Source organism: Convolutriloba macropyga, chromosome 3 (genome assembly GCF_964194025.1).
Source record: "Convolutriloba macropyga chromosome 3, txConMacr16.3, whole genome shotgun sequence".
Lineage (NCBI taxonomy): Eukaryota > Metazoa > Xenacoelomorpha > Acoela > Convolutidae > Convolutriloba > Convolutriloba macropyga.
The window spans coordinates 23,478,388-23,505,363 of record NC_134470.1 but is presented as its reverse complement, the minus strand read 5'-3'; the positions used below and the strand labels follow the sequence as shown (position 1 = coordinate 23,505,363).

Here is a 26,976-nt window from a genome sequence, read left to right as displayed (position 1 = left end):
AAGCGGGATGGCTCAGTGGCGATAGTTCTTGGACACTGTCGGATATAAAAAATTTTGCACCAGTATACCTCAGAATATGAACAGCAGGACAACGAAGTCTGACGCTGAATTTTTTTCCCCGACAAAATTTACAATTTGTCAGCCAAGCGATTTTCGAGTATGCCTAAACTAGCTTTCATCAGTCCACGAAACACATCTTTAGGACCGCTTCAATTTCTCATCTCAAAAACAAAGGAAGGGTGAAACTGTGGAACATTTCCACATCATCCTAAAACAGTTGGCCAAATAATATAATTTTCTCCCTAAAAAACACACCACTTGCGAAGCAAAAGATCTACACTTGTGAAGACAAAAAAATGATCCGGGAAAAAATTTTTGAATTAAAGTAGTTTTGAAGGAAACTATCCTTTAAGGGGTCTATATTTGAAGGAGTCTATACTTTAGGCACATTAAAAACGAGATCAAACATAATAATTGCAATAACCAACGAGCGAAATTAGTTGCTGATTCAGACGAATTTAAGCCAATATTTGATCGGAATTTATGCAATAAATTAGGTATCAAACTGTCACAACAACCTTGTCTTGACACTGAGATTATTAGCGTAAACGACTACTGGCAAATCAAAAATGAAATTCTTACTGAATTTTCAGCATTAATTAAGAATTTTCAACTAATTCACTGAGCTGAAAAATCAAAAAATCAAACTATTTATTAAAGTCTAAGTTTCGCAGAACCTATCAGTTTAATCTATAAAAAGGCAGAAAAGTCGCGATAGCTTTACAACCAAAAGATAAGATTAAACCTAAAAAAATACTCAATAACGGTCATATAGAAAAAATGTCAATTCGTTCGGATAATAACTTGTTTTCACCAATTGTCATAGCAGTCAAAAAAGACCAGCAATCAAGATGGCAAATAATTCAAATATATTGAAAAAATCCATTAAAAAAACTGCCAACCACCAACTGCAGAGCTGCCCATCGGACAGGAAAAAGAGCGCATCAAACTAAAATTGACAATTTTAGGCCAAGAAAACATTTTTTTGTATACACTCCTAGCAATCAAGTTTAAAAAATTGAACCTCACGCCAGAAACGTTATACGAGGAGACAATATACAACCCAACTGAACACCCTGAGCGATGAACACAGATTCGTAGCAGTCAGCTGAAGCTACAATGGGACTTCAAATGTCGCAAGATACCTGAAGTGGGATGGCTCTGTGGAGATTGTCCTTGGACACTGTCGGATATATAATTTTTTTGCACCAGTATACCTCAGAATTTGAACAGCGGGACAACGAAGTCTGGCGCTGAATTTTTTCCACGACAAAATATACAATTTGTCAGCCAAGCGATTTTTGAGTATGTCTAAACTAAAATTCATCCTTCCACAAAAAATACCTTTTGGACCGCTTCATTTTCTCATCTTAAAAACAAAGGAAAAATGAAACTGTGGAACAATTCCACAGCATCCTAAAACAGTTGGCCAAATAATAGAATTTTGACAACTGCTAAGAAGACTTCATTAGAGATATTTTCATCAAGAACAAGCTAGATGAAGACATTCAGAAGGAATAGCTACATGACAAGATTGAAACTGACAAAACATTGAGCGTTAAAGTCAATATGGAATTGAGACAACAAAAACCATCAGCGAATGTTCTCCAGCGAGTCAATTAGCGTAAATGCAATACAATCATTCAATCGATTTCGTGGTGCAAAATTAAATCAACCACAAAATGACTTCAATGGTGAGACATGTGACAATTGAAGAAAAAGTGTTAAGAAATGGTCACCGAATTACAAACATTCATGCATCGCTGTGGGTAATAAATGTAGATTTTGTGGTTTTCTCAATATTTTCGCCATGGTTTTTTTTGGAAAAAATTGAACCAAAACAAAAATATCTCACAAAATAGGAGAATTGAAAATCTTTAAAATACAGAAAAATCCGTTGAATTGATTGATAAATGCTCAAATAGTGCTAGTTCTCACTACTAATTATCCGAAGATAATTATGACGCAATGATTGAAGATACCAGTCTAAAATAAATTAATTCTTAAAACATTTAATTTGTAATCGGAGACACTAAGTGTGTTTTGCTCCTGAATTCCAGTGAGTGGATTCTCATTAAGAAACCCACCACTTGCGAAGCAAAAGATCTACACTTGTGAAGACAAAAAAATCCGAGAAAAAAATTTTTGATTAAAAGTCGTTTTAAAGGAAACTATCCTTTAAGGGTTCTATCCTTCAAGGAGTCTATACTTTAGGGACATTAAAAACGCGATCAAATATAATAACTGCAATTTTCAACGAGCAAAATTAGTTGCTGATTCAGACGAATTTAAGCCAATATTTGATCGAATTCTTTGCAATAAATTAGGTATGAAAATGTCACAACAACCTTGTCTTGACACTGAGATTATTAGCGTAAACGACTACTGGCAAATCAAAAAAGGAATTCTTACTGAATTTTCAGCATTAATTAAGAATTTTTAACTAATTCATTGAGCTGACAAATCGAAAAATTAAACTGTTTATTAGAGTCTAATTTTCGCAGAAACCTATCAGTTTAATCTATAAAAGGGCAGAAAAGTCCCGATAGCTTTGCAACCAAAAGATAAGATTAAACCTAAAAAACTACTCAATAACGGTCATATAGAAAAGATGTCAATTCGTTCGGATAATAACTTGTTTTCACCAATTGTCATAGCAGTCAAAAAAGACCAGCAATCAAGATGGCAAATAATTCAAATATATTGAAAAAATCCATTGAAAAAACTGCGAACCACCAACTGCAGAGCTGCCCATCGGACAGGAAAAAGAGCGGATCAAACTAAAATTGACTATTTTAGGTCAAGAAAACATTTTTTTTGGACACACTCCTAGCAATCAAGTTTACAAAATTGAACCTCTCGCCAGAAACCTCATACGAGGAGACAATATAAAGCCCAACTGAACACCCTGAGCGATGAACACAGATTCGTAGCAGTCAGCTGAAGCTACAATGGGACTTCAAATGTCGCAAGATACCTGAAGTGGGATGGCTCTGTGGAGATTGTCCTTGGACACTGTCGGATATATAATTTTTTTGCACCAGTATACATCAGAATTTGAACAGCGGGACAACGAAGTCTGGCGCTGAATTTTTTCCACGACAAAATTTAAAATTTGTCAGCCGAGCGATTTTCGAGTATGCCTAAAACTAGCTTTCATCTGTCCACGAAAAATATCTATTAGACCGCTTCATTTTCTCATCGCGAAAACAAAGGAAAAATGAAACTGTGGAACAATTCCACAGCATCCTAAATCAGTTGGCCAAATAATAGAATTTTGACAACTGCTAAGAAAACTTCATTAGAGATATTTTCATCAAGAACAAGCTAGATGAAGACATTCAGAAGGAATAGCTACATGACAAGATTGAAACTGACAAAACATTGAGCGTTAAAGTCAATATGGAATTGAGACAACAGAAACTATCAGCGAATGTTCTCAAGCGAGTCAATTAGCGTAAATGCAATACAATCATTCAATCCATTTCGCGATGCACAATTAAATCAACCACAGACATCACAAAATGACTTCAATGGTGAGACCTGTAACAATTGAAGAAAAAGTGTTAAGAAATGGTCACCGAATTACAAACATTCATGCATCGCTGTGGGTAATAAATGTAGATTTTGTGGTTTTCTCAATATTTTCGCCATGGTTTTTTTTGGAAAAAATTGAACCAAAACAAAAATATCTCACAAAATAGGAGAATAAAAAAACCTTGAAAATACAGAAAAATTTGGTGAATTGAATGATATATGCTCAAATAAGGCTAGTTCTCACTACTAAGTATCCGAAGATAATTATGAAGCAATGATTGAAGATACCAGTCTAAAATAAATTAATTCTTAAAACATTTAATTTGTAATCGGAGACACTAAGTGTGTTTTGCTCCTGAATTCCAGTGAGTGGATTCTCATTAAGAAACCCACCACTTGCGAAGCAAAAGATCTACACTTGTGAAGACAAAAAAATCCGAGAAAAAAATTTTGGAATAAAAGTCGTTTGAAATGAAACTATCCTTTAAGGGTTCTATCCTTCAAGGAGTCTATACTTTAGGAACATTAAAAACGCTATCAAAAATAATATTTGCAATTTTCAACGAGCAAAATTAGTTGCTGATTCAGACGAATTTAAGCCAATATTTGATCGAAACTTATGCAATAAATTAGGCATCAAAATGTCACAACAACCTTGTCTGGACACTGAGATAATTCGCGTTAACCATTACTGGCAATTCAAAAATGAAATTCTTACTGAATTTTCAGCATTGAATAAGAGTTTCTAGTTAATTCATTGAGCCGACAAATCGAAAAATCAAACTATTTAGCAGAATCTAAGTTTCGCAGAACCTATCAAGTTACTCAATAAAAACGCAGAAAAGTCACAAAAAGGCAGAAAATTACTCAATAACGGTCATATAGAAAAAGTGTCAATTCATTCGGATAAAAATTTGGCTTCACCAATTGTCGTAGCAGTCAAAAAAGACAAGCAATCAAGATAGCAAATGATTCAATTATATTGAAAAACTCGTTGCACAAACACCAGTACCAAACTTTAAATACAGATTCTTTCATTCAAACAGTTTCAAAAATATAACCTCAAACACGCCGCATGAGACTACTTCTGTCCCAAAAATCGATTTGCAGTACGCTTATAGCTAACTTAATCTGCATTTGGATATGGCTTCACATTGTAATTTCAATCTCGTAAGCGAACATTTGACAGGCAATACCTAAAACGGGATTTTGCTTTTAACAGATGTGCCTAGATTTCAAAAAGCAGTTGATTGCACCTTCATTGGTTGACTGCTTTCAGAAGTTATATTAATGATAAACTGGTGAAAAATCAAATCAAAATCATTGTGAACTAGTAAAAAAAGGTTTCTAAAAATTTAGACGATGAAAATCTATGAACTTATCTGAAAACAATTTTGAAAAAGAAATGAATCAGAGTGGCTGGGTCAAAAAACCACTCTTAGAGTAAACACTCCCTTGACAACTAAAACCCCTGCAATTCAACTTCTAAAAGCTCCATCAAATCTCAAAAATAAACTAAGATCGTTGGGATAAGATGGGATTTGTTCACAATTTAGGAAAACTTATTCCTAGTTTACCCCCCAATTGCTCCTCAGTGCGACCACTATTAAAGCCAACTACTCAGTGCAACCTACTATGTTTTTGAACCGACAAAAACAAAAAACAAATCAAAAATATAAAGAAGAAAGTTGCAAAAACTACTGAAATTAGTTGCTTCAATCCTTATTTACAGATCCGATTGAATTGCGAAGCCTCAAGGAAAGATCTTGGAGCCACACTTGAGTAGCGTACTTCTGAAGGCTTGGAAACCGTGGCATTCGCCTCTCGTTTTCTGAATTCCATTGAAGAACAGTACAGTTTCAACGAGGTCCTTGGTGTGGTATGGTCTATAAACATTTTAAATGTTAGTTATGTGGCCGAACGCTTAATGTCATAGCAGACATTAGAGATTTGATATACAATAACCGGTAAAGTATATCAATTAAATTGTAGAATAGTAGGCTCACCAGATGGGTTGATAGATTGCTTCCATTCATTTATTCGATCGATTCCGTACCAGGCTCACAAATTTTTTAGTTGATTACATTTCGCGCGACTTCCAAAAAACGCTGTAATATGTCTACAAAAGATGAGCGGTTGAGAGTTTCCAAAAAAAATGATGAGCAAAAAAGTCCCTATTAATAGCGCAGGGATATTAATGATTTCGGGGAGCCAACAGAAGTGAATTTAGTAGCTGGAAACCAAACATTAGAAAAATATATTGACAACATTAAATTCGGTGCGGAAATTCAAATTATTCCGGAAGCTCAAAATATTACAAGTTTTTGGCAAAAAAAATTCTATTTGTTGCAGTTTTTACATTCCAGAACCAAAAATAAACAATCCAAATATGCTTTTTGCAACACTCCACTCTGCAAATCAGTCTGTTTTCCAGAGTTCTAATTTTCAACGAACTGCTAAGCAAATTGAACTGTTTTCATGATGCCGAACTCCGAGGACAAAATTCTCCAGAGTCGTTTTTACGGCCTTTTACTGAGCAAAGAAAACAGCCTCATTCACGCACGGGATTGATTCAACATCAGTCACCAAAGCTACTCGGGTTGACCTCATAATTGAAAAAGTTGTAAAATTACAACTTCCTATTATGTCGTCTATGAAAAGTTGTAATCCTAAGACTTTCATAAAATGAAAGTTGTAATTTATTAAATTTTTAGTCAAACCAGGAAATGGGCTAAAACAAAGATCAAATAAACTGTTTCAAAAAATTAGTGAGCAAAAAATCGGAAACTATTATTTTTCAGTGATACCGTATTTATGAAAAAGTTGTAGTCATAAAACTTCATACAAAAAATTTTTTTTGCCAACCTAAAATTTAGATTTCGCAAGTGTGTGATCTTTTGGAATTTGCCTATTCTACACTCTGCCTATTTTTTCTATATTTTTAGAATTTGCCTATATTTTCAGCTGGCTTTTGAGGTATGTGAACCCTATTTATAAATCACTGTGAATGGAGTCAGTGAAACAGCTGATTTCAAAAGGGAAAAATAGTATAAACCATATTAAACCCCAACCCTGAAGACCCTGGAGGTCTTATTATCACGTATTGTGGTGCTTACTAAACTAGTAAGACGTGATGTATGCAATTTAAATATTAAAAACGTGTATTGAATTAATTATCTGGAAATCGGGGTTTTAATTACGTTATCACCAGTAACGTTCACATAAAACTTATTATTTAAGCCTGAGAGAAAAACTGTTTTGTGACAAAAAGTTTTTGTGCCTCATTTTTTGGTTTCAGCAGTGCCATATCCTCAGTACCAGTGCCGTTCTGCTAAACAACGCTTTTTGAAAGGGTGTAAGACTTATAAATCAGATCATTTATGGTCTTCAAGATGAATTGAGAAGTTTAAGACTTTTGGACATAATCAAAACCTGATTGTCTCGAATGATATTACTGATAATGTAATATAAATCTGTGAACACAATCTGAGCTTAGAATTAAAATGATCTATATATGAGTTCTGTATCAGCGAAATTTTGTTTACCTATCCTACCTCAAACCAATTTCCACATTTTTTATTCCAGCGCTAAATGTTGCAAGAGGGCAGTAACGCACCTAAACGGGCAAAAAGCGGCCATTTGTTTTGCTTCGCACAATTCTACTAATAGGTATCCTTGGAAAAAGTCTGAATGGATGGTTCATTTTAACAACAAGTAATTCGAAATGGCTACTTTTTAACAAACTATCACTGCCATATACAAGTTAAATAAAAAAGTCATGTTATTGTTATGCAAACGAAAGATTTTAGTTTCTGTGTCTTTTCTTTGTTAGAAAGAATACAAGCTTTATTTAAAAGCGATTGTTTTGGTATGCGAACTTTATTTGTTATTCAATATGATTGAAGTCAGTGAAACAGCTGATTTCAAAAGGGAAAAAAAGTATAAACCATATTAAACACCAACCCTGAAGACCCTGGAGGTCTTATTATCACGTTTTGTGGTGCTTACTAAACTAGCTAGACGTGATGTATGCAATTTAAATATTAAAAACGCGTATTGAATTAATTATCTGGAATTCGGTGTTTTTATTACGTTATCACCAGTAACGTTCACATAAAACTTATTATCTAAGCCTGAGAGAAAAACTGTTTTGTGACAAAAAGTTTTTGTGCCTCATTTTTTGGTTTCAGCAGTGCCATAGCCTCAGTACGATTGCCTTTCTGCTAAACAACGCTTTTTGAAAGGGTGTAAGACTAATAAATCAGATCATTTATGGTTTTCAAGATGAATTGAAAAGTTTAAGATTTTTGGACATAATCAAAATCTGATTGTCTCGAATGATATTACTGATAATGTACTATAAATTTGTTAACAGAATTTGTGCTTTGAATTAAAATGATATATGTATGAGTTCTGTAGGAGCGAAATTTTTTCTACCTATCTTACCTCAAACCAATTTCCACATTTTTTATTGCAGCACTAGATGTTGCAAGAGGGCAGTGTTGACCAACTTGCTTATAAGATCGATTTGACAATAGTAAATTCACAAACTTTGGTTTCAGCGGTAAATTAGCATGGAAACATATGGGCTAAAGTTAGAAATCAAATCATGCAAAAGTCAAATTAAGAAACTTGCGAAATATTGAAGCTTGAGCTTCAACACTCCGCGAGGAGAGGAGGGCGCGCTTTAAAATTAGGGCTAAACCTGAATACTCTTGTACTAATTTAAAGCTAATATAAAAAATATTGAGTTTGTGACTTGTTATCTCTTTCGAAGTTGTTGATCTTCTCTTTGCATAGTAAGCTGCATTGTGTGATAGGCAATCTTGTGATCTGCTGGTTACTTGATTTGGAATGGACAGGTTTAATCTATTTGGCTTCTGATGTTGTTCTGAGTTGCAATTTGCTATCTCGCGGTGGCTTGACATCTAAAAACTAATTGGAATTTTTGACAAAATTCACAATCCTCCCACACAACGAGAGAAAAGGGTTAATAATATTATTGAATGATGAATGACTGGTTTCCAGGAGATGAGTAAGTAAACAATTTTGGTGATAATTCTAATATAGTTTTAAATCATGTTGGGTTTGTTGCTGCGCTCCTTGTGATGTCCGCTTCTTCTTCATCTATGACTCGTGACAATTTTACTGCAGGGCGCGTTAGTGTACCTGTTGCTGTGTGAATGTCAAATGATCTTGGTATTTCGTCGGCTCCATAATGACATCTGGTTATCCGTCCAAGGGGCCAAATACCTCTTGGGGTAAATTCGTTCAGAATCCAGACTAAATCGCCCACTCTGAGTTGTTTTGACTGCTCTCTCCATTTTGCTCTGCTTATTAGGTCTGAAGTATACTCTCTTTGAAGTCTTTTCCAGAAGTTGTCCAAAAGCGTTTGTGTATAGTTAAAATCTTTCTTCCTGAAAGTTTTCAGTTTTGATGTTAGAGGGGCTAGGGCTAGATGTGGTCGTCGAAGAATGAAGTGGTTGGGTGTCAGGGCTTCTTCCTCGTTGTTATCAGAAGAAACGTAAGTTATGGGGCGGGAGTTTAGGATGCCTTCCGTTTCTGTCACAATTGTTTGGAAAGTCTCTGCTTTCAGTTGCTGACTTCCTAAGATTATGAGAAGAGTTCTCTTCGCTGTTTGAATTATTCTTTCCCATACACCTCCGAAGTGTGGAGCAAGTGGTGGATTCATTTTCCAAACTATGTTCTGCTGCGATAATTGTTGAGCAATATAGGAGTTGTCAATGCTGATATTATCCAAATTCATAACCTTTTTCGATGCTGTAAAATTCGTTCCGTTGTCGGAGATTATTATCTCTGGGTATCCTCTCCTTGAAACAAAACGTCTAATTGCAAGTAAACAACTGTCGGTGTCTAGACTATGGCAAACTTCCAAGTGCACTGCACGGGTTACTAAACACGTGAAAATGCAGATGTACTGTTTTTCAAGCTTGCGAGTATTATCCTCAATGTAGAAAGGTCCAAAGTAATCTAATCCTACATTTATGAATGGGTATTGTTTTTCGGCATCAGCAAAGCGAAAGTGCGGAAGATCAGACATCATTGGTGTAATATTCTGAGCTCTCCATCGGCGGCATAGGAAACATGTCCGGCTGAGTCTTCTTAGGAACCTTCGAAGTCCAATGATTAAAAATGTCTGTTGTAGGTGCGCTCTGACAAACTCCGTTCCCATGTGTTGACAGCTGTTAGTGTGAGCGTCTTGAACAATTAACTGAGTGACATGGTCTTTGATGTCTAGTATTATGGGGTGTTTTTGATTCCAAGGTATTGGCGCATGTCTCAGCCTTCCTTTGGCACGCAAAACTCCATTTCCATCCAAAAATGGATTGAATTGAAGAACTGCATCCCTTCGTTCCAGTTGTTGTCCAGTTTGCATTCTAATAATTGCTTTTCCAAAAGTGTTTTGTTGTGAAATCTTTATCAGGTAATTTTGGGCTTCATTCTGACTGTTTAGTGTATCTCTTTTCCGCAAAATGTTTGTTGCTTTGCACACGGTTGTTGTCCTTCTGAGCAGTCGTTTCCAAATTGAAAATTTTGATGGTTCTATGACAGGGTCCATACATTTAGGTAATACTAAATTTGTCGTTGCTAAAAATTTTGTTTGATCAAAGCTCCAGTTTTCAGGGTCTTGAAAAAGAAATTTTGGTCCTTGTAGCCACTTCTCTTCAAGCTCTGATGGTTTCAAACCTCTGGTACCATGGTCGGCAGGGTTGAGCTTTCCGGGTATATGTTTCCATTCCTCTGCTTTAGAATGTTCCAAAATTTTGTTGACACGGTTAGCTACGAAAACTTTTTGCCGTTTGTCTGAGTTTATCCATCCTAATGTTGCAGTACTTTCTGTCCAGAAGTGAACTGAGGAAAAATTTAATGTCATTCCTGTGACTACAAAACTAGCTAGTTCGGCTCCCATTGTGGCTGCCTCTAATTCAAGTTTAGGTATACTTGTGTGCTTTATGGGGGCTACTCGGGATTTGCTAATGACATAGTTCACAATGACATTCCCTTCAGTAGTTGTAGATCTCATATAAATAACCGCTGAAGTTGCTATATTTGATGCATCTGTGAAGACATGAAGTTGTTGACTGGTCGTTGGTCCTGTTACAAGGCGTCTTTTTGTTGTAATATCTGGCATGCTGTTGAATTCGTTAATCCATTTCTTCAGGTCAATATGAAATTCGGCTGGTATTTGTTGGTCCCATTTCTTGCCTTGTTTTATGACTGCTTGAAGAAGGCTTCGAATTCGTATCGCAAATGGCGTTATCATCCCCAGGGGGTCGAAAAGCGAAGCTGCTATTGACAAGAGTTCTCTTTGTTGTAAACGTTCAATTTTGATGTCTAAATTGGGTTTCCTAAATATGAAGGTGTCGTTTTTGACATCCCACGTCTGTCCCAGAACTTGTTGCGTTAATGCTGTATCTCCTTCAGTGTCGTCAATTAAAGGAAAACTCGAATCGTTGCTAAAGAATTTTGTTAAGTTGAATCCTCCTTTTTTAAGTGTTTCTTTGATGCATGTTGTCTGTTCAATTGCTTCGTTTGTTGTCTCGAAACTCTGTAAAAAGTCGTCCATGTAAAAATTATTCGTTATTGATTGACTGGCTTCAGGTGATAAGTGGTGATTATCGATAGCACATTTTCGAAGTACATAGATAGCACAAGAGGGCGAACAGGTTGCACCAAATATGAGTCGCTTGTATTTGTATAGTGTTTCGGTGTTGTTCTTGTACCATAGAAACCTTAATGCGTCTTGATCTTCTTTCCTTACTGCTATCTGCATAAACATGGCTTCTATATCTCCGGTAACTGCTATGGCAAACTGGCGAAAGCGTAGTAGGAGTCCAACTAAACTGCAGAGAAGATCTGGTCCAGTTAGAAGCGCTTTATTCAGTGAATGTCCTTTATAAATAGATGCTGCGTTTGTTACACGACGAATCTTTTTCTTCTGTTTGTGCTGTACTGGATGATGAGGAAGATACCATAATTGGCTGCAAGTTGGGGAAGGTTCGCGGTCCGTCTCCTCAACGTAACCTTTTACAATATCGTTCTGAATTAAGCTGCTGTAGGTGTCGGCTAAATGTTTGTCTTCATTGAGGCGCTTTTCCAATGATCGTAGTTGGGCTTTTGCTAGAAAGTAATTGTAAGGTAATTGTATGTTTTGTTTCCAGGGTAGTCCAATCTCATACCTCTCTCCGTTATGTTTTACTGTATCCTCGAAAATTTGTAGGGCTTTCTTGTCTTCTTGGTTTGCTGTATTAGGTGCAGCCTTTGTTGTTCTTGTTCCTTCACAGGTCCAAAATAATTGTAGCATGTCTTTGTCCAAAATTGTCTCTTCTGACTTAACCCTATTGAACAAGGTTATATTAAGATTGCATTGGTTCTTCTCTGTAATTTGTCTATACTTGTTTGGGACTGGTCCTGTTATTGTCCATCCTAATTGTGTGAGAACTCCGTACGGTGTTCCCGGTGGTCCGATTGTGTACTTGAGTGGAACTGTTGCTGTAAAAGCATCGGTTCCTATCAAAATACCTATTTTGTTGTCTCTGATTTGAGGAAAATTGATATCGCTTAAATGACCGAAGTCCTTACAAACGCTGTTGAGCATCTGAATTGGCACCGTCGGCATTTGAAAGTCTGTGGTAGAAGTCGCAAAGACTGGTAAGTTAATGATAGGTCTACTGCTGTCGATGGCTCCAATCCCAAGAAAAAGTTCTGTTGTTTCAATCGTGTGTTCTTGGTATAGTGATGCTACGGGTATGGTAACACATTTCCTATCACGAATTCCTAAAGCATCTGCAATTGTCTTGGTAATTTGCGTATTATCACTTCCACTGTCAAGGAGAGCGTAAGTTTCAATGGAGACCGTCTCCGCAAACACTGTTACCGGTATTGCTTGGAGCTGAACATGTGGTCGGATCCAACTGCTCGGCTGGTTATTACTGCAAGTGTAGTTCTGGTGTCGGTTATCGCTGCCTGAGAAGCTTTGCAAATTTTGGTCTGTTGAGTGCTGATATTGTTGATTGAAGCTTCCTGATGTTGGCTGCTGTTGTTGAACATTGGGCGTATTGGGCACTTGATGTGATTGCCCGTAATAGAAGTTCCGGTTATGTCTGTTGTAGCTGTTACTATTGTTGTAGCTACCATTTGTGCTATTGTTGCTATTGCTGTTGATGCTGCTGTTGTTGTTGTAGTTGTTGTTATTGTTGCTGTTGTATCGACTTCTGCTGCGTTGCCGGTTGTAACCACTGTTACCATTTTGTCTAGTTTGGTAATTGCAGTTGGGGTTACTGCTGCTCAAATTTTTGTTCCACGAAGAACTGTTGTTTGTGGAATTGAACTGGTTTCTGTTCAAGTTATCTCCATTGTGTCGATATTCAGATGTTGATTGGTTTTGTCCTTGATTACTAGGCTGTGTTGTGTTGAAATTGTTACGGTGTATTGTTGAGTGATGAAAACCGTTACAATTGTCTACCTGGCATCTGTATTTGCTGTTGCATTGTCCTTTTGGATGTTCAGTAAGACAATTTGGGCATAAGTGCAGTTGTCGCACTGTCTGCTGTCTGTCGTACACGTTTTCACTCAAAAATTTTTGACATTTTCCTAAGTTGTGGCTTTGTGACGAAAGCGGGCAATTCTTTCTGGCGTTGATCCTTTGTTCAGATTTTCCACGTTGGTGTGTTCTCTCATAGAATGAATTTCTGTTGTGAGTGCGTGGCATATCTTCGCACGCTTCGGCATACTTGTCTATTCAATCTTTGAAATGAATCAAATTTGGGTTAACAAGTTCTTTGCGGATGACATTTTCGTTCCACTTTATTATCATTGCAGGAGATAGTTTTTCTTTGGCTACTCTGAGAACGGCGGATGATTGCAGGTCCGGCGTAAACTCGTGAAGAAGAAAAGTTTGTCTGAGAAACGCTGCAAATGAAATGAAGCTGTCTGGGTTGTCTGTCGAAGGCTTAGGCCAGCGTTCCAGTTTGTCAAGATATGCTGCAATAACAGTTTGTGGTCTTCCAAATCTTCTCTTGAGTTCAGTTATTGCATCGTGGTAAAATTCTCCATTATATGAGTATCCAAAAACGCTTTCCTTTGCGCGATCTGTGAGAGCGTTTTGGAGATAGGTGATTTTCTGTGCGTCCGAAAGAGACACGTTATCATTTATTGTTGATTTGAAATAACAATACCACTCGTGCCATTTGAGGGGGTCTCCGTTGTATGTCTTCAGTTGTGTCTTTGGCAAATTGATGTTTATGTGAGGGTTTCTCTGATTTGGTGTAATTTGCAGATTGCGAAAATGTTCGTTGGTTGAATTGGTTGTGTGATTTTCATGTAGTTGTGTAGCAGATTCGAAGTGAACTGTGGGTTGTCTGACATTGGAACTGTCTTCGTATCTCTCCATACTGTTCTCTCTGATTTCGTGTATTGCTTGAGACTGGTTGCGGCAAGACCTTGTCTGTATTGCCGTGTCAGATGTGTCTGCTGATACTGTTGGACGGCTGTAGGTTGTCTGTGTTAACATGGTATTTTCATTGCAACGAGGTTGATTCCGATTCTCGGGTGAGAAAATGTTTCTATCCCTTGTTTGTTTTTGTTTATTCGAAGCAAGAGTTCGTGAATTTGTTAGGCAACTTTCCTGTTGTGTTGATTGTTGGTGAGTTGTGCTTCCCCCAATAATTTGTAGTTTGGATGCTTGGTTCTTTGAGGAAACTTTTGCACGCGAATCGTTTCGTTGGTTTGTCTCTTCATCGCTGTCACTGTCAATGTCGTCACAGCTGTCCTCTGAGGGACAATTGCTAATACCTTTTTGTGCTATGAGCAGTTTTGAATTTCTCAGTTGTTTATCTGGAAGCTGATGGCTTTTAAATATTGCTGAGTGATTTACTATTGATGTTGTTTGGGGGTCCTGATTGTTTTTGTTGGATTTCACAAACTGAAATGGTTCGGCAAATTGATTATGCCAATTTGTTCCAATGCACTCGTTATGTTGATTGCTCTGGGTTCCCTTGGAAAGTTCAGGTTGTCGTTCGTTTCCTTCGTTTGAATCTTTAGGTTCACTATTGGAGGTCTGTTCAACAAATGTTCGAGAAGACCGCTGTTGTAAACTGTTCGGGTCCCAATCTATTCGTTGATTAATTCCTATGCTGTTGTTTGCTGTGTTTTCTACAGTTTCTCTAATGATGCGTTTGCAGGATTTATTCGACACAGCTGTATCTCTGCCGTTTTTTTGATGACTGTCAGGTGAAGAGTTGTCGGTGTCATTTCGAAAATTCAGTGATTGATATCTATCAATGCTGAGTCCGATTTCATTTGGGACAGAAGAACTGGTATTGTTTCTTTCGGTCAGTGTCGGGCATGAGTCTTGTGGCTGTGATATAGAGATTGCGTTGCGCAGACTTCTATCTGATGATGATTCTCTCGAGTTGTTAGATGAATTATGTCCGTTGCGTAAGTTGTACCTCCGTGTGATTTTGGGCTGCATTTTCTTTGTGCCTGGTGTATCTGTTTGATATAATTTCGATGAAGGCGCATACATTGTTGTTCTTGTAAAAGAATTGTCTCCTGAAGCACCAACTGTGTTCATCTTTGATTTAGACAAACCATTTATAATTTTCTTCCATTTCAGCAATGTTGTTGTGCGTTCACCTGAGCGTTCGGCAAGTGTGATGTTCTCGTTAGTTGTAAGGGTAAACTCGGAGATATTATCCAATAGCTTGTCCAAGCATGCCTTGTGTTCCAGCAGTGTGTCATACGTGAGTTGAAGAACGTCAACGTCATCGGTCTGATACTGTTCCTCAAGAAAGTTAACTGCTGAGCCCCACTCAACTTCACGTCTCATGATTTGTTGGATCAACGTCTCTTTCCTTTTATTTGTTTTTGTTGCCATTTGTTTCGGTCTAATTGCTGTTTGGAATTGTTCGGGTTATTCTTGCTTAGTGCTTAATTAGTTTGCAGTTTTGAACAGTTTCAGTTTCTATGCAAATTTAAACAGCACTATCAATGAGAGCCCCTGTATTGTTGCGCGCAAGAGTATTCAGTGTTACTTGAGTTTGGTAAAGAAGCTGCTCTTTCTACTTCCGTTGTCTGTTTTTTGTTTAGTATTCTCCAATCTGTATGCAGCGTAATGGTTGTGAGTTCTTTTAATTGTCAGCCTATTTGCTGATAAAAGATTATTTTTACTTTTTTCGAAAGAAAATTCCTTTGTTATGGTGATATGTTAAAAGAGCAAAATTTATCTCAGACCCGAGTGTGCTTTTATATTGTTGTGATAATAGTGAAGGTATGGTCTGAGTTTCTTTTATCCTAAACTTGCTTGGGTCTGTTGGACTTTGCAGATGGTCAGAGAACGTCAATTTTTTTTAAGGAAAATTAATGTCAAAAGGAATTATTTTTACCAACTTTTGATACGTGGGGTTACTACTTGACGTTTAAATCTTCTCTGCAACGAACAACCTAAATCTGAAGCTTTGTCTACTGTTTAACGTGCTCTCTGAAGTAGAAAGTGTTTGATTTTAATTGCCGTGTTCTTTCTTGCTTTACATTTTGAAGAGATTGAAAATTCCAAAACTTCGTTATCTATCTACGATAAAAAACAAATTTTATTGTGTTGTTATTTCCTTTATGTGTGTGTATGTGATTGAACACTATCTACTTCAAAGCAAAGAACGATGTACACGCATCTACAGCTATGAAACTGCTTTCTAAAAAAAGGCAGTGGTTTTTTTGCAATAAGTTGTGATGCTGTTTAGGCCTATTTGCACAATAAATTTTTTTCAATGATAACAAAGACGCGTGAACAAAGTCTTTTTGTTTATAAATATGATATTAGGTATATAAATATATATAGGTAAAATAGGCTTATATAGATATAGGTTACTTCGGATTGAGACCCTTTTACTTTTGTTACTTAGTTCTTTGTTAGAAAGATAGAACTATAAAAATTTTGCTGCTGGCAAAGAATGCTTCACTTGTCATATTCCGAAGCTATTTTCCTTCTCTTTTGGAATTTGTATTTGATTATGCTATTTCTGCATTTTTTCTGTTCTTCTTTTTTGTGAGTTTTGAATTTTTCCTCTCTCTTTTTTCGTATTCGTTGACGGACTGTAGTTGCAGTTCTAAATTGTTCTAAAATAAAGAAAACATTGAGTTATGTGAATACAGCAACTCGGTATTGAAAAGAATTCAAAGGTACTCCCTGTCTTTACGTCAATTTTTTTTTATGTCTTTACAATTTTAATTTTATCTCAGAAGTTTTTAGTTGCAGTTCGTTGTTTCGGGGTCACCAATGTTGACCAACTTGCTTATAAGATCGATTTGACAATAGTAAATTCACAACTTTTGGTTTCAGCGGTAAATTAGCATGGAAACATATGGGCTAAAGTTAGAAATCAAATCATGCAAAAGTCAAATTAAGAAACTTGCGAAATATTGAAGCTTGAGCTTCAACAGGCAGTAACGCGCCTAAACGGGCAACAAGTGGCCATATGTTTTGCTTCGCACATATCTACTAATGGGCATCCTCAGAAAAAGTCTGAATGGAGGGTTCATTTTAACAACGAGCGGCAACCTTTACAAATATTTTTTCAATTTCGCCCTCTCCAAAACGCTCTCCAAAGCATTTTTGGCAGCCTTACCTCAAAAGGCGCAATACTAATGGAGGTTCGGGATTGCAATTTGACCAATAAAGGGGACTGCTGCAAATGTATGTTATCGCACAAGTGAGGCATTACTAAACATTCCAACAGCAAAAGTCGCAAAATTAATGGTGCTCGATTGAATTGTCCCTTATAGCTAACTAGACTCATAGCTAACTAGTGTCTATAGTAAATATTCACTTAAATTGTGCATAGTACATTTGGCTGTAAGTAACTTCTACATAAATTGAGGAAAGTGCTTTTTTTAACCAAATTCGAGCCAAATTACTTTGAAATAGTGATCAATATACCTTTTCAAGACTGCTGGAAGAATGTTTTCGAAGGTGAAAAATTGTAACCATAAAAAATAACATCTGTTTTTGGTTAACCCACGTTGTTTAATTGAAATACCGACATATAACTGTTACATTTTTGCTGTCTGTTAGCTGGCACACTAAAATAATGAAAGAAACAAACGTGTGTCTGTCATGACAATATAAACAAAAGTCAAACAGCTATTTAGTTCACTCGATTTTGAACTTACCCGGCTAGATTTGGTGAGATTTATAAGTGCCTCTTTTTCCTGCACGACTGCTGCAAATAAGGAGAATTAATATGGAAATGGAGTCACGGGTTATGTTAGAAATGTCTGTCCGGCTAGTAACTGTGTGCAAAGCGAGGGATGCATTAATACGGTTGACATGTACTCCCGTTTTGGCTCATATTTGATCAAGTCTGGCTTCTAGTATTGCGATATTGATATGACAAGAATTAGTCACAGACCATTAGAGAAAGAGAGAAAGACACCGAAACAGAATATCTGTTTTTATCAACAGACTGCTACTGTACTGCTTATTATTCAAACAGACAATTAAATCTGTCTCCGTTCCAGTATTCTACTATTCAGGGGTGAAGTTTAATTTGGTGCAAATGCTGAAGTGACAGTAACTAATTGCGAAAGAAAAAGATTTATTTGCAACTCCAGAAAACAAAGTTAATAAATCAAAATCACTTTCAATGTTCACGAATATTGCCAGAGAAGTGGAATAAATTACAACGAATTGTGAATGTGATCATGGCCAGAGTGCATTTGATAAATTTACAGGTTACATGTTTTGTAGGCAACCAGCAAAAATTTAATAAATTGGTTTTGAAACTAAAAAATTATATCGATTGATTAGAATAGTAAATTCTTCATGGAATTAGGCGGCATTCATAAAGTCTGCAGTATGTAACTGAAATCTGAGCCTCAGTACAACAGGTATACGATTTTTTTTACTTTTACTTGACCAAAAACTGCCAAGTAAAATTTAATTTGAGAGTTTTTGAACCCTAAGATCATTGTCAGGATCTAGAGTGATAATTTGCTCAAAATAAAAATTGAAATAAAAATACAAATCTGAAAAAAATTTAACCGTTTAAAGAAAAATCAAACAAAATTGTACTTAAACGTACAAAAATTTTACTTTCATTTCGTACATATGATTAAACGAGTATAATCTTCGATTTTTCGAATTGCTTGCAGCAGATGATCATTAACATGTTTGTCCATTGTCATTATTCCCGTCAGTTACGTTTCTGTCCTGTTTCATCTTCACCCAGCATCCAAAATCGTTTTTCCGTATATAGTTGAAAAATTTTTTGCGATTAAAAGCAGACCTTAATAAGAAATTTTGGTAGGTGACAGGAAAAGATCAAACAATGTTCTTTGGAAAGCTGTCCTATCACCGTACATTCAATCCTGTGCATTCTATGGTTCAGCGCCTTGACTCGTGTGGTAATAAGTTGGCTCATTTAATCATCTTAGTTTAATTCAAATCCATTACTGGTCAATTCTTAGACCGCAAGGGACTTGGAGTTTTTTCAAAGCTTGATTTAAAGCTGGGTGGAAAGTGTCTTGGGTGTCCTTGTGGTAAAGGTTGTTTGATTGAAATTTTCTTCACAACTTTTCTAACAAATTGTTTGTCGATGTTTCCTCTTTATTGCAATGAAAATTGATGTTCTTGTCAGTTGCCTATTTTGTGAGCATGGTTTTAATGTAATTCAGTTTATCCTTTTGATTTTGTTCTTTCAGCAAATGTTGATTTTTTTCACAATTTTGTTTTTTTTTCACAATTTTACCCAAACCAGTTCTTAGGATGTTGATTTTTACATGAATTATGAAACAATTGATGTGCTCCAAAATATGTCTCAAATCTTTTCCAGAAAAAATTTTTTATGTTAGTGGATAACAGCTGCTTTAATTTGATATTGTTCCTGTATTAGGTGAATTTTGATACCAGGAACAGGATGTTTTGTTACCCGTTTCACGTCAACAAACGCATCTGAAAGAGTAAATTTTTTAAAATAAATTTCCGGTGCTAGAACAAATTGAAATGTTATCTAGAAGTCAACAAAAAAGAAATGATTACTATGTGACACCTTGAATCAGTGTTGCAGATAGATAAATAAACAGGAGAGGAAACATAATGAATTGAATTGAGAAAAGAAGAAGACTATGATGAAATTACACATACACACCATCAATAAGAAAAGAAAGAAATTACTATATTTAAAATAGGGCAAATTGACTGGCTCTGGTGGCAACATGGCAAATAAAAACACAATGTGACATTATCTTCTTTTTTGTCTTTTTCCCCGTAAATTGATTCTGAGGGCAGTATTTTAGATAACAGAATACGGCAACCTTATTTTTTTTTACTTCTGAACAGTAACTGATTTTGTTTCAAACGCAGAGGAACAATTCAATTCCATGAAAAAACGGATGCAAATAAACGAACTAGGTTTTATAGAATGAAACTAGCAAATGAAGGGACAATTTTCGATATTGCCAATTCCCACTGAAACGTACACTTTTTTTCAGAGAAAAGCAATTTAAAATGACTGTGAAATATAAGGAATTGGTCTCACTTTATGGGCAAAGAATAGCAAAAAATACAAAATTAGTATAATGTGATATTTTTTAAAAGCCCCGTTTATTTCGTTGGTGTTGACGTTACGTTTTTGCTGCGTCGTGTATCAACCAATTTATTTTCACAACAAATAAACCAGTGGAAAATAGTACTATAATAGGAATTACTATATAATGTTTTCACAAAATTTGCCCGCAGCGGTAAACAAATTTGTTTAAAATGAGCGTGGTGATCATTTCCGGTTTAAAGTCGACTTCTCTTTTAATTTTTGCCATTTTTTTCCGCTTGAAAAAAGCCCAATTTGCACCCTTCATCTAATCGATTGTTCAAAAAACCCAAAATCTCATTCAATTCTGTGATCTGAAAAGTACATGTTTTGAGAACTCTAGGAGTCATAAATAAACCTGGGTTAATTTATTTTTGTCAACAAAGACAGGTTCTCAAAAGATGGGTCGTAAAAAACAAAAATTGCAATTATCAGTGAGACGGTTTGATTTATTCCGCTTGTTCGACCCATTTTTTAAAAATTAAAATAACTATAGCTACATGTAAAAATTTTCCTCGCAAAAGTTTTCCAAAAATACAAAATAGCTTTTTATTGCTACACTGATGAAGTGTTTGGTTAGCTTGAACAACTAGGTGAACAGTTTGGATAATGATTTAGATTTATAAATTGGCTAATTATTAATTGTTATCTATTGTATTCTCTACAGTACTAGCAGAATTGTTTCAGTTTACACCCCCCCCCCCCCCAACCGTTAAAGAGTCCCTAAATTTGAAACTTCCAAGCGGTATACTCTAAGGATGACGTTGCCACTAATTAGGCCATACAAATTGTTGTAAAATGCTCTAATTATAGTTTGTTCTCGCTTTCGTATTTTTAAAAGGGAAAAGGGGAAAAGAAAGTACCAACTTGTTCAAAAATATTGTTTTAGTTTCTTGAGCTTGGCGAAATTATTGAATCGTTTTGGTTCTTGTACTCTGCTCTTCAGTTTGATTGCTTTTTAAATTGAGCAGCCCACAACCCCCTTGCTTCTCCAAAGCCCAGCGCGTAGCTGCTGATTAGCATTTTTATTACTTCATCTTATAAAGGGCCATTTCAAAGTGCTTCTCTTTATTGCCTGACATGTGACCGAAAGAGAGCATCATAGTTCATTATTACCTTTATCGAATTTTCCAAACAACGTATTAAAAAATTTTATCTATCAAATGTTTAAGTATCAATTTTCCATTCAGTTGTTGAGACCCAAAGTAGAATCTTTAACCTGTTTAAACTGATGCTGAAGTTAACAGCTATATTCAAATAATATTCCAAAAAACGCAATAAAAAAGATTAAACTAATATCCTGTATTATGAGATGAAAAATTGATTCAGAGGTGAAAACAAAAAAAATTGCATGAAAATTCGTAATAGCGTTCGCACATAGTGTTCCAAACCAGTCAGTTGCCACAAAATGTACATGAAAACATTCATCCTGCCTTCTAAGCTATTAAGATGAACAAAAACTATATATCAATTTAAAGGACTGCTTGTTGCAACAACGACTGTTGCATTCATTTGTTTTTAACAAAGGGTCAGATGATCAAAAAGACCTGAACACTTATGGCCGAAAAATTTTGCACGGTCAAAAAATTTTTGGCTTTTTGTTATTTTGCCTCCTGATTTTTTATTACAGAAGCAATTTTTAATGTACTAATTGTACAGTGCAGACAAAGTTGATAGCTTCAAGTCAACTTCTTCTCCCCTTTGAATAAAGATGACAATTAAACAAGGAAAAAAGTCTTCTCAGGTCGATAAATCAAAAATGTTAATCTTTTCTGTAATTTATTTCACATTTGTTAATTAATCTATAAATAATCCACTTTTTAAACTTATACTGGATAATTTTACTCCAAACAAAATTTGAAGAAATAGAACAACAAAATTTTTTAGAGATCAATTTTGCTGCAGAGAAAAATTATTTAACTCACTTTTGTTCATTTTTTTCTGTAAAAAATTATTCAAAAAAGTCTATACATCCAATTGAAAAAATTGTTTGTACACGCTAACTCTAAGGCACAAGTCTAGTGCACTTCTCCAAACAGTAGTATTATGCAATCTGGCGGTTAGAAAAATCGACAAAACTCGTTGAAAATAACTGCAATTCTCAAATGTGAGAAAAGATCAATCTAAAATATTTTTCATTATTCGAAAGTCTGCTTTGAGCAATTAGAGATAGAAAACCCTATTTGTTCTAAAGTAATCATTTTTGCAGAGCTCTGTTGCACATGTCGATTGACCACTATCAAAAGTCTGCAAAATAAAACACAACGATTGGAAAACACAAAAAGAATTCAATAGGAAAAGGATGTCTAAAAATTCATTTTGTTATTTTGGATTCTTTAAAAAGATTTCAATCTTCAGTTCTAAGTTTTCAATCGACAATAATAAAAGAGAAGTATAAATCTGCTGCATCATGCAGCCAATATCGTAAACTAGAATACCGCGTGAACATTTTTAAGCACAATCTAGAACTGAAGATGTTAGCAGCTAGATACTTCTTCTGTACGCAGCATCTGCTATAAGATTTCTAATCCCATGATCCCATTATCGATATGTGACAAGAAACAGAAATAACAAATAGTTAGTTCAAAACTTTGCAAAAATGATTTTTTCAGAAACAAGAACTTGACCTGTTGGAAAATTTAGACAACTAAATTTCGGCAAGTTTTTCTGCCAGGTTGAAAAATTATACTGTGCATTTTTCTCTTGTTGTAAACGCCGACTGAAAGTTAGCCTTCGACCGTCATTTTTTCAGGAATTTGATTTTGAAACGAAACACAAATTGAATATGAAAGAACAATGTTCATATGTGCACTCATTCAAGTTAAATTCATAGCAAAAAAAGGAAAGTTGTCGGTTGATCATCTAGAATCCTAACATCAGGTAGGAAGTTTTTGAAATTTAGTTAAATTGTGAATCTCCAGCATTTTTTTTCTAAAAACAAATGAAGGTTCCTAAATCTTTTCCCCAATCGAAGACTTTTTTAGATCGCCTGATTTGTTTTTTTTGGATCTGAATAGAGAGAAGATCTGAAAAAACTGAAGGTTCCTAAAACCTGAACGATCTTTTATGGGATCTGAAAAAACTGATAACCTGAAAAAACTCAAGGTTCCTAAAAATTTTCCTAAGCTGAAGACATTTTTAGATAAAGTTGAATACTTATTTATTGAGAACCAGAGAACAGTGTAATAGAAAGATAATTTTTTGATAAAAAGAAATAATTTCGGTAGAACTTTCCAATTTCGATAGATTTTCTTTTGCGAATTTTCTGTTGACACACATTTGCAGCTTGTATATGATATTGGGAGAAATCAGACATTTTCATTGTGCCAAAGTTTGTTTTGAGCGATTACAGATTGAAAACCCTATCTGTACTAAAGTAATCATTTTCGCAAAGCCAAAAACAAATAAAAAACTGTCACTCATCTTTTTCATATAAAAGTTAACTCCCTGCGCTCCTCAATTTCCCAATCACCTCTCAGCAAAGGATATCAATCCACTAAACTTCAACTATCATCAAGAAGTGGCAACCAAAATTTCACTGATAGAGTAAATTTGGAGTGTTATAACAATTAGTGGCGGTTTGCATTGTTATTGACCAACGTCATTCCGTTCATTTTCTGAAAACTATGTTAAATTTCAGAGCTCTTTTTACTTGTGAGTATAAACAAAAAAAAAGCTCGATAGTATGCAATTTCGCATAATGTTTCTTCGACGCCGCTCATCCAAGTTTTTGGCTTAATTGTCTACCAAATGAGGAAGAAACAGAAAACTTTCAAAAATTCAAATTTGGCCGAAGAATTTTCGGTGTATGAATCAAGTCACCTTACCTCCAAATCAAATCATTTAGTGAAGAACTTACTTTACTACAAAAAAAAATCGGATTAATCCATAATGAGATTCGTCAACAGTTAGATTTGAAAAAAACAACCAAAAACGTCAAATTTAAAAATACCTTTATAAATTTTGAGCACAAATAGATTAAAGTATTGAATATTGCTAGATGTCAGCTGAAAATTAAAAAAAAAACGTTTCTGCTTATTTTTTCCTCCCTATGAAAAAACTGAGAACTTTCATTTGTCAGAATTTAAAATACCTTTACAACAACAATTTACAATTACAGAAGATAAACAAAAGTTCAACTAAATTTTACAAAAAAATGGTTCTGATGCCAGTAAAACCATAATCTCTTCAGTAAAAAGTAAAAAAAAATAAACCGCGCCTTCTTTTAACTTCAATAAAGTGATATGTGACTGCTGAATAATGAAATTATGAGAAAAGTAGACAAAACGAAACCAAAAGTGCGGACTCAAAAGTATTCATGTATTTTTCGAAATGAACTGTTCTCAAAGATTTTTGGAATACCTCATACGCTAACAAAAAGATTGACAATTATACACAAAATTCAATAGTTAAACAATTCTTTTGGTAGAAACAGTTGTCGAAGCAGTTAAAACAATAAGCTATGCACTACAAACAACAGATAAACTCAATTGTGTTTTCTTCACCGCCGATGAAGTAATATCTAACCTCTAATTAACGAGACTAGGTAATAAGTTGACAAACAAGGAACAGCAAATTACAAATCTAGATGTGCAAAATTTTTATTTCAAAGTTTGATTTTGTAGTGATTTGAAATCTTTGATCAGGGTACTTTTTATCCATAAGAAGCTAAGAACTGCAATTATTGCGAGCTCTTGGTAAAACCACAAAAATAAAACTATTAAAAACAATTATAAAAAATACCTTAATTTCTGCAAGAAGATTTTGTCAAAGCCGTTAAAGCGTTCACTGAAATAAATGGTTTATTCAATTGTTCCTTCTTTGCAAATGTCAATAATTTGATATATGACATGTCGAAATGTGACAAAACAAGAAAATGTACTAGAAGACGGGAGAATGCCCAGACAGCGAAAACTTTTGTGAAAGCTTTTAGTGTCAAAACGAAAAACCACTACCTAAAATGTAAAGCAGCATTACTATTCTCTATTATTAATTTCTGTTATAAGTAAACTAACTCCATTGCTATTAAAAATTACTATTAAATTAACAATATACTATTAAATTTTTTTTCCAATAGAAAGACAATGCGACCTGTCATTGGCAACATTAAAATACAAGTTCATAAAAAATGGCAAAGCTCAGTAATCCATTTTTTAAGTCGAGCACAAGTATTTCTAAAAAAAAACAATCATAGGCTTTTGATTAAAAACTACATTGGTTTCTGTAAATTCACATATTTAGGAGGCCAATTGGACCTGTCAATAATAAAACTCATTTAATTTTTTCTGTTCTGTAATAACAAAAAAAAATAGGGAGAATATGCCTTGTTAAAAGAGTGAGAGTAATTACAATCCTAATCGTTTTTGTACTGTAAGAATCAATGATCAGAACAGGACCAGCCGTGCTATTGCTGTTCGTCTATTATGCACGCGTAATCGTTGGGATTGTTATGGCTGTGGATAGTTTGACAAAAATTCAGTCTATGAAAATTAAATGCGGTTTTTTGGATAGCCATCAACTTCAATTAGCAAAGACCAGCAAAATTGTAGTTCAAGAACACCCTCAAAGGAATCGCAGGTACAACTAGTCCTCTTTGGAGTTAAAGAAGTTTTTGCCAGTAGGTTTTAGGCAAAACTTCAACAGAATCGACTGAAGATTTGTATTTTGTGCCATTTTTGATAATAAAAAAACTGAAGTTCAAATAAAAATATGGCAAAAAACTTAGCCTAAAATTGGATCAAAGAGTTTAACAATCCTTAACAGTTTTAACAACTTATTTGGCGAACAAATGCGTAAAGATTACGTGAACAAAACACCGAAAATCGGTCAAATAATCACAAAATTTTAAACGTCTATAAGTACATGGGAAAAACGAAATTCAAAAACTTGGTAAATATATATTCTCCGCTGGACGTGTGTTTTTAATGATACCATTCACAACTCTCTCTACAATGAATATAACGGTCAGCGGAAATTGACTGACCAAAAAAACCATTTGAGTTTATAGTTCCTCCTCCATTAAAGTGGGGCCGAACAATAGCAATCCTCATTCAGGCGTTTTTTCTTGTTTTTAAGTACCGGTGCTTTGTACGTTTAGTTGCACTTTATCATTATTGCATTCATTCTTGATTTTCGTTTCCAAAAAATTTTTCGAGCTGGAATTTGCCCATTCAAAGTTTACCATTGAATTTTATGGAAAGATGTAGTAAACATTGTAAAGATAATTTAGTAAAAATTTGATTAGCATAATTATTGAATTTCCTCTGTCTCCAAGATGGAACATTTTGCACGAAGAACGCTGTAGCTTATATACCGGGATACAGTTTTCTATTCGCTACTTAAAAAAGAAAACTTTTTTGCTGTTTATTTTTAGGTGATATTACGATGAGTCGACATAATGAATGAATGCAAAAGAAGAATGTTTAATTTTGCCGCCTTGTCAAAGTTTGTTGTTGATTTTTTTCAATGTGACAAATATTCTCAAAATTGTTGTTTTTGTTGCAAAAATTTTGAGTGTTTGAGAATTTTTCCTATTTGTAGACATTTAAAATTGTCAACAATTGTCTTATCGCTGAATTTTTTTTTGTAGAAAACCTCTGCCCCTTTTTCTGGCCTCAAGTTTGAGAAAAGTTTGCGTGTAGGTGGGGTCGGAACATGATATTCAATCTCACACTTATGGGCCTTTTTATCTAATTTCTCTATCGTTTGTGATCAATTTTTAGTATCTCATCTTTGAGTATATCTCATTTGATTGACGTGAAGCTCAAAGTCCGCG

The 26,976-nt window shown here is 35.0% G+C and overlaps 3 protein-coding genes across 7 annotated transcripts in view; all 3 read right to left on the bottom strand.

Annotated features, from left to right (window-relative positions):
• Positions 1-18,475, bottom strand: part of LOC142336949 (uncharacterized) — a 100,216-nt gene extending 81,741 nt beyond the window's left edge. Inside the window, exon 1 of one of the 2 annotated variants that reach the window (XM_075385942.1) lies at positions 17,788-18,475. The gene's annotated coding sequence lies outside the window, so the exon portion shown is untranslated. Of the gene's footprint in view, positions 1-17,554; positions 17,671-17,787 lie in introns of those variants that run through there. The other variant, XM_075385943.1, reaches the window with a different exon arrangement.
• Positions 1-26,976, bottom strand: part of LOC142336083 (syntaxin-binding protein 1-like) — a 631,753-nt gene that overhangs the window by 461,686 nt on the left and 143,091 nt on the right. The window lies entirely within an intron of this gene.
• Positions 8,675-13,330, bottom strand: LOC142336573 (uncharacterized). The gene has a single exon (XM_075385483.1). It carries the CDS (start codon positions 13,328-13,330, stop codon positions 8,675-8,677), a length of 4,656 nt encoding a protein of 1,551 aa, XP_075241598.1.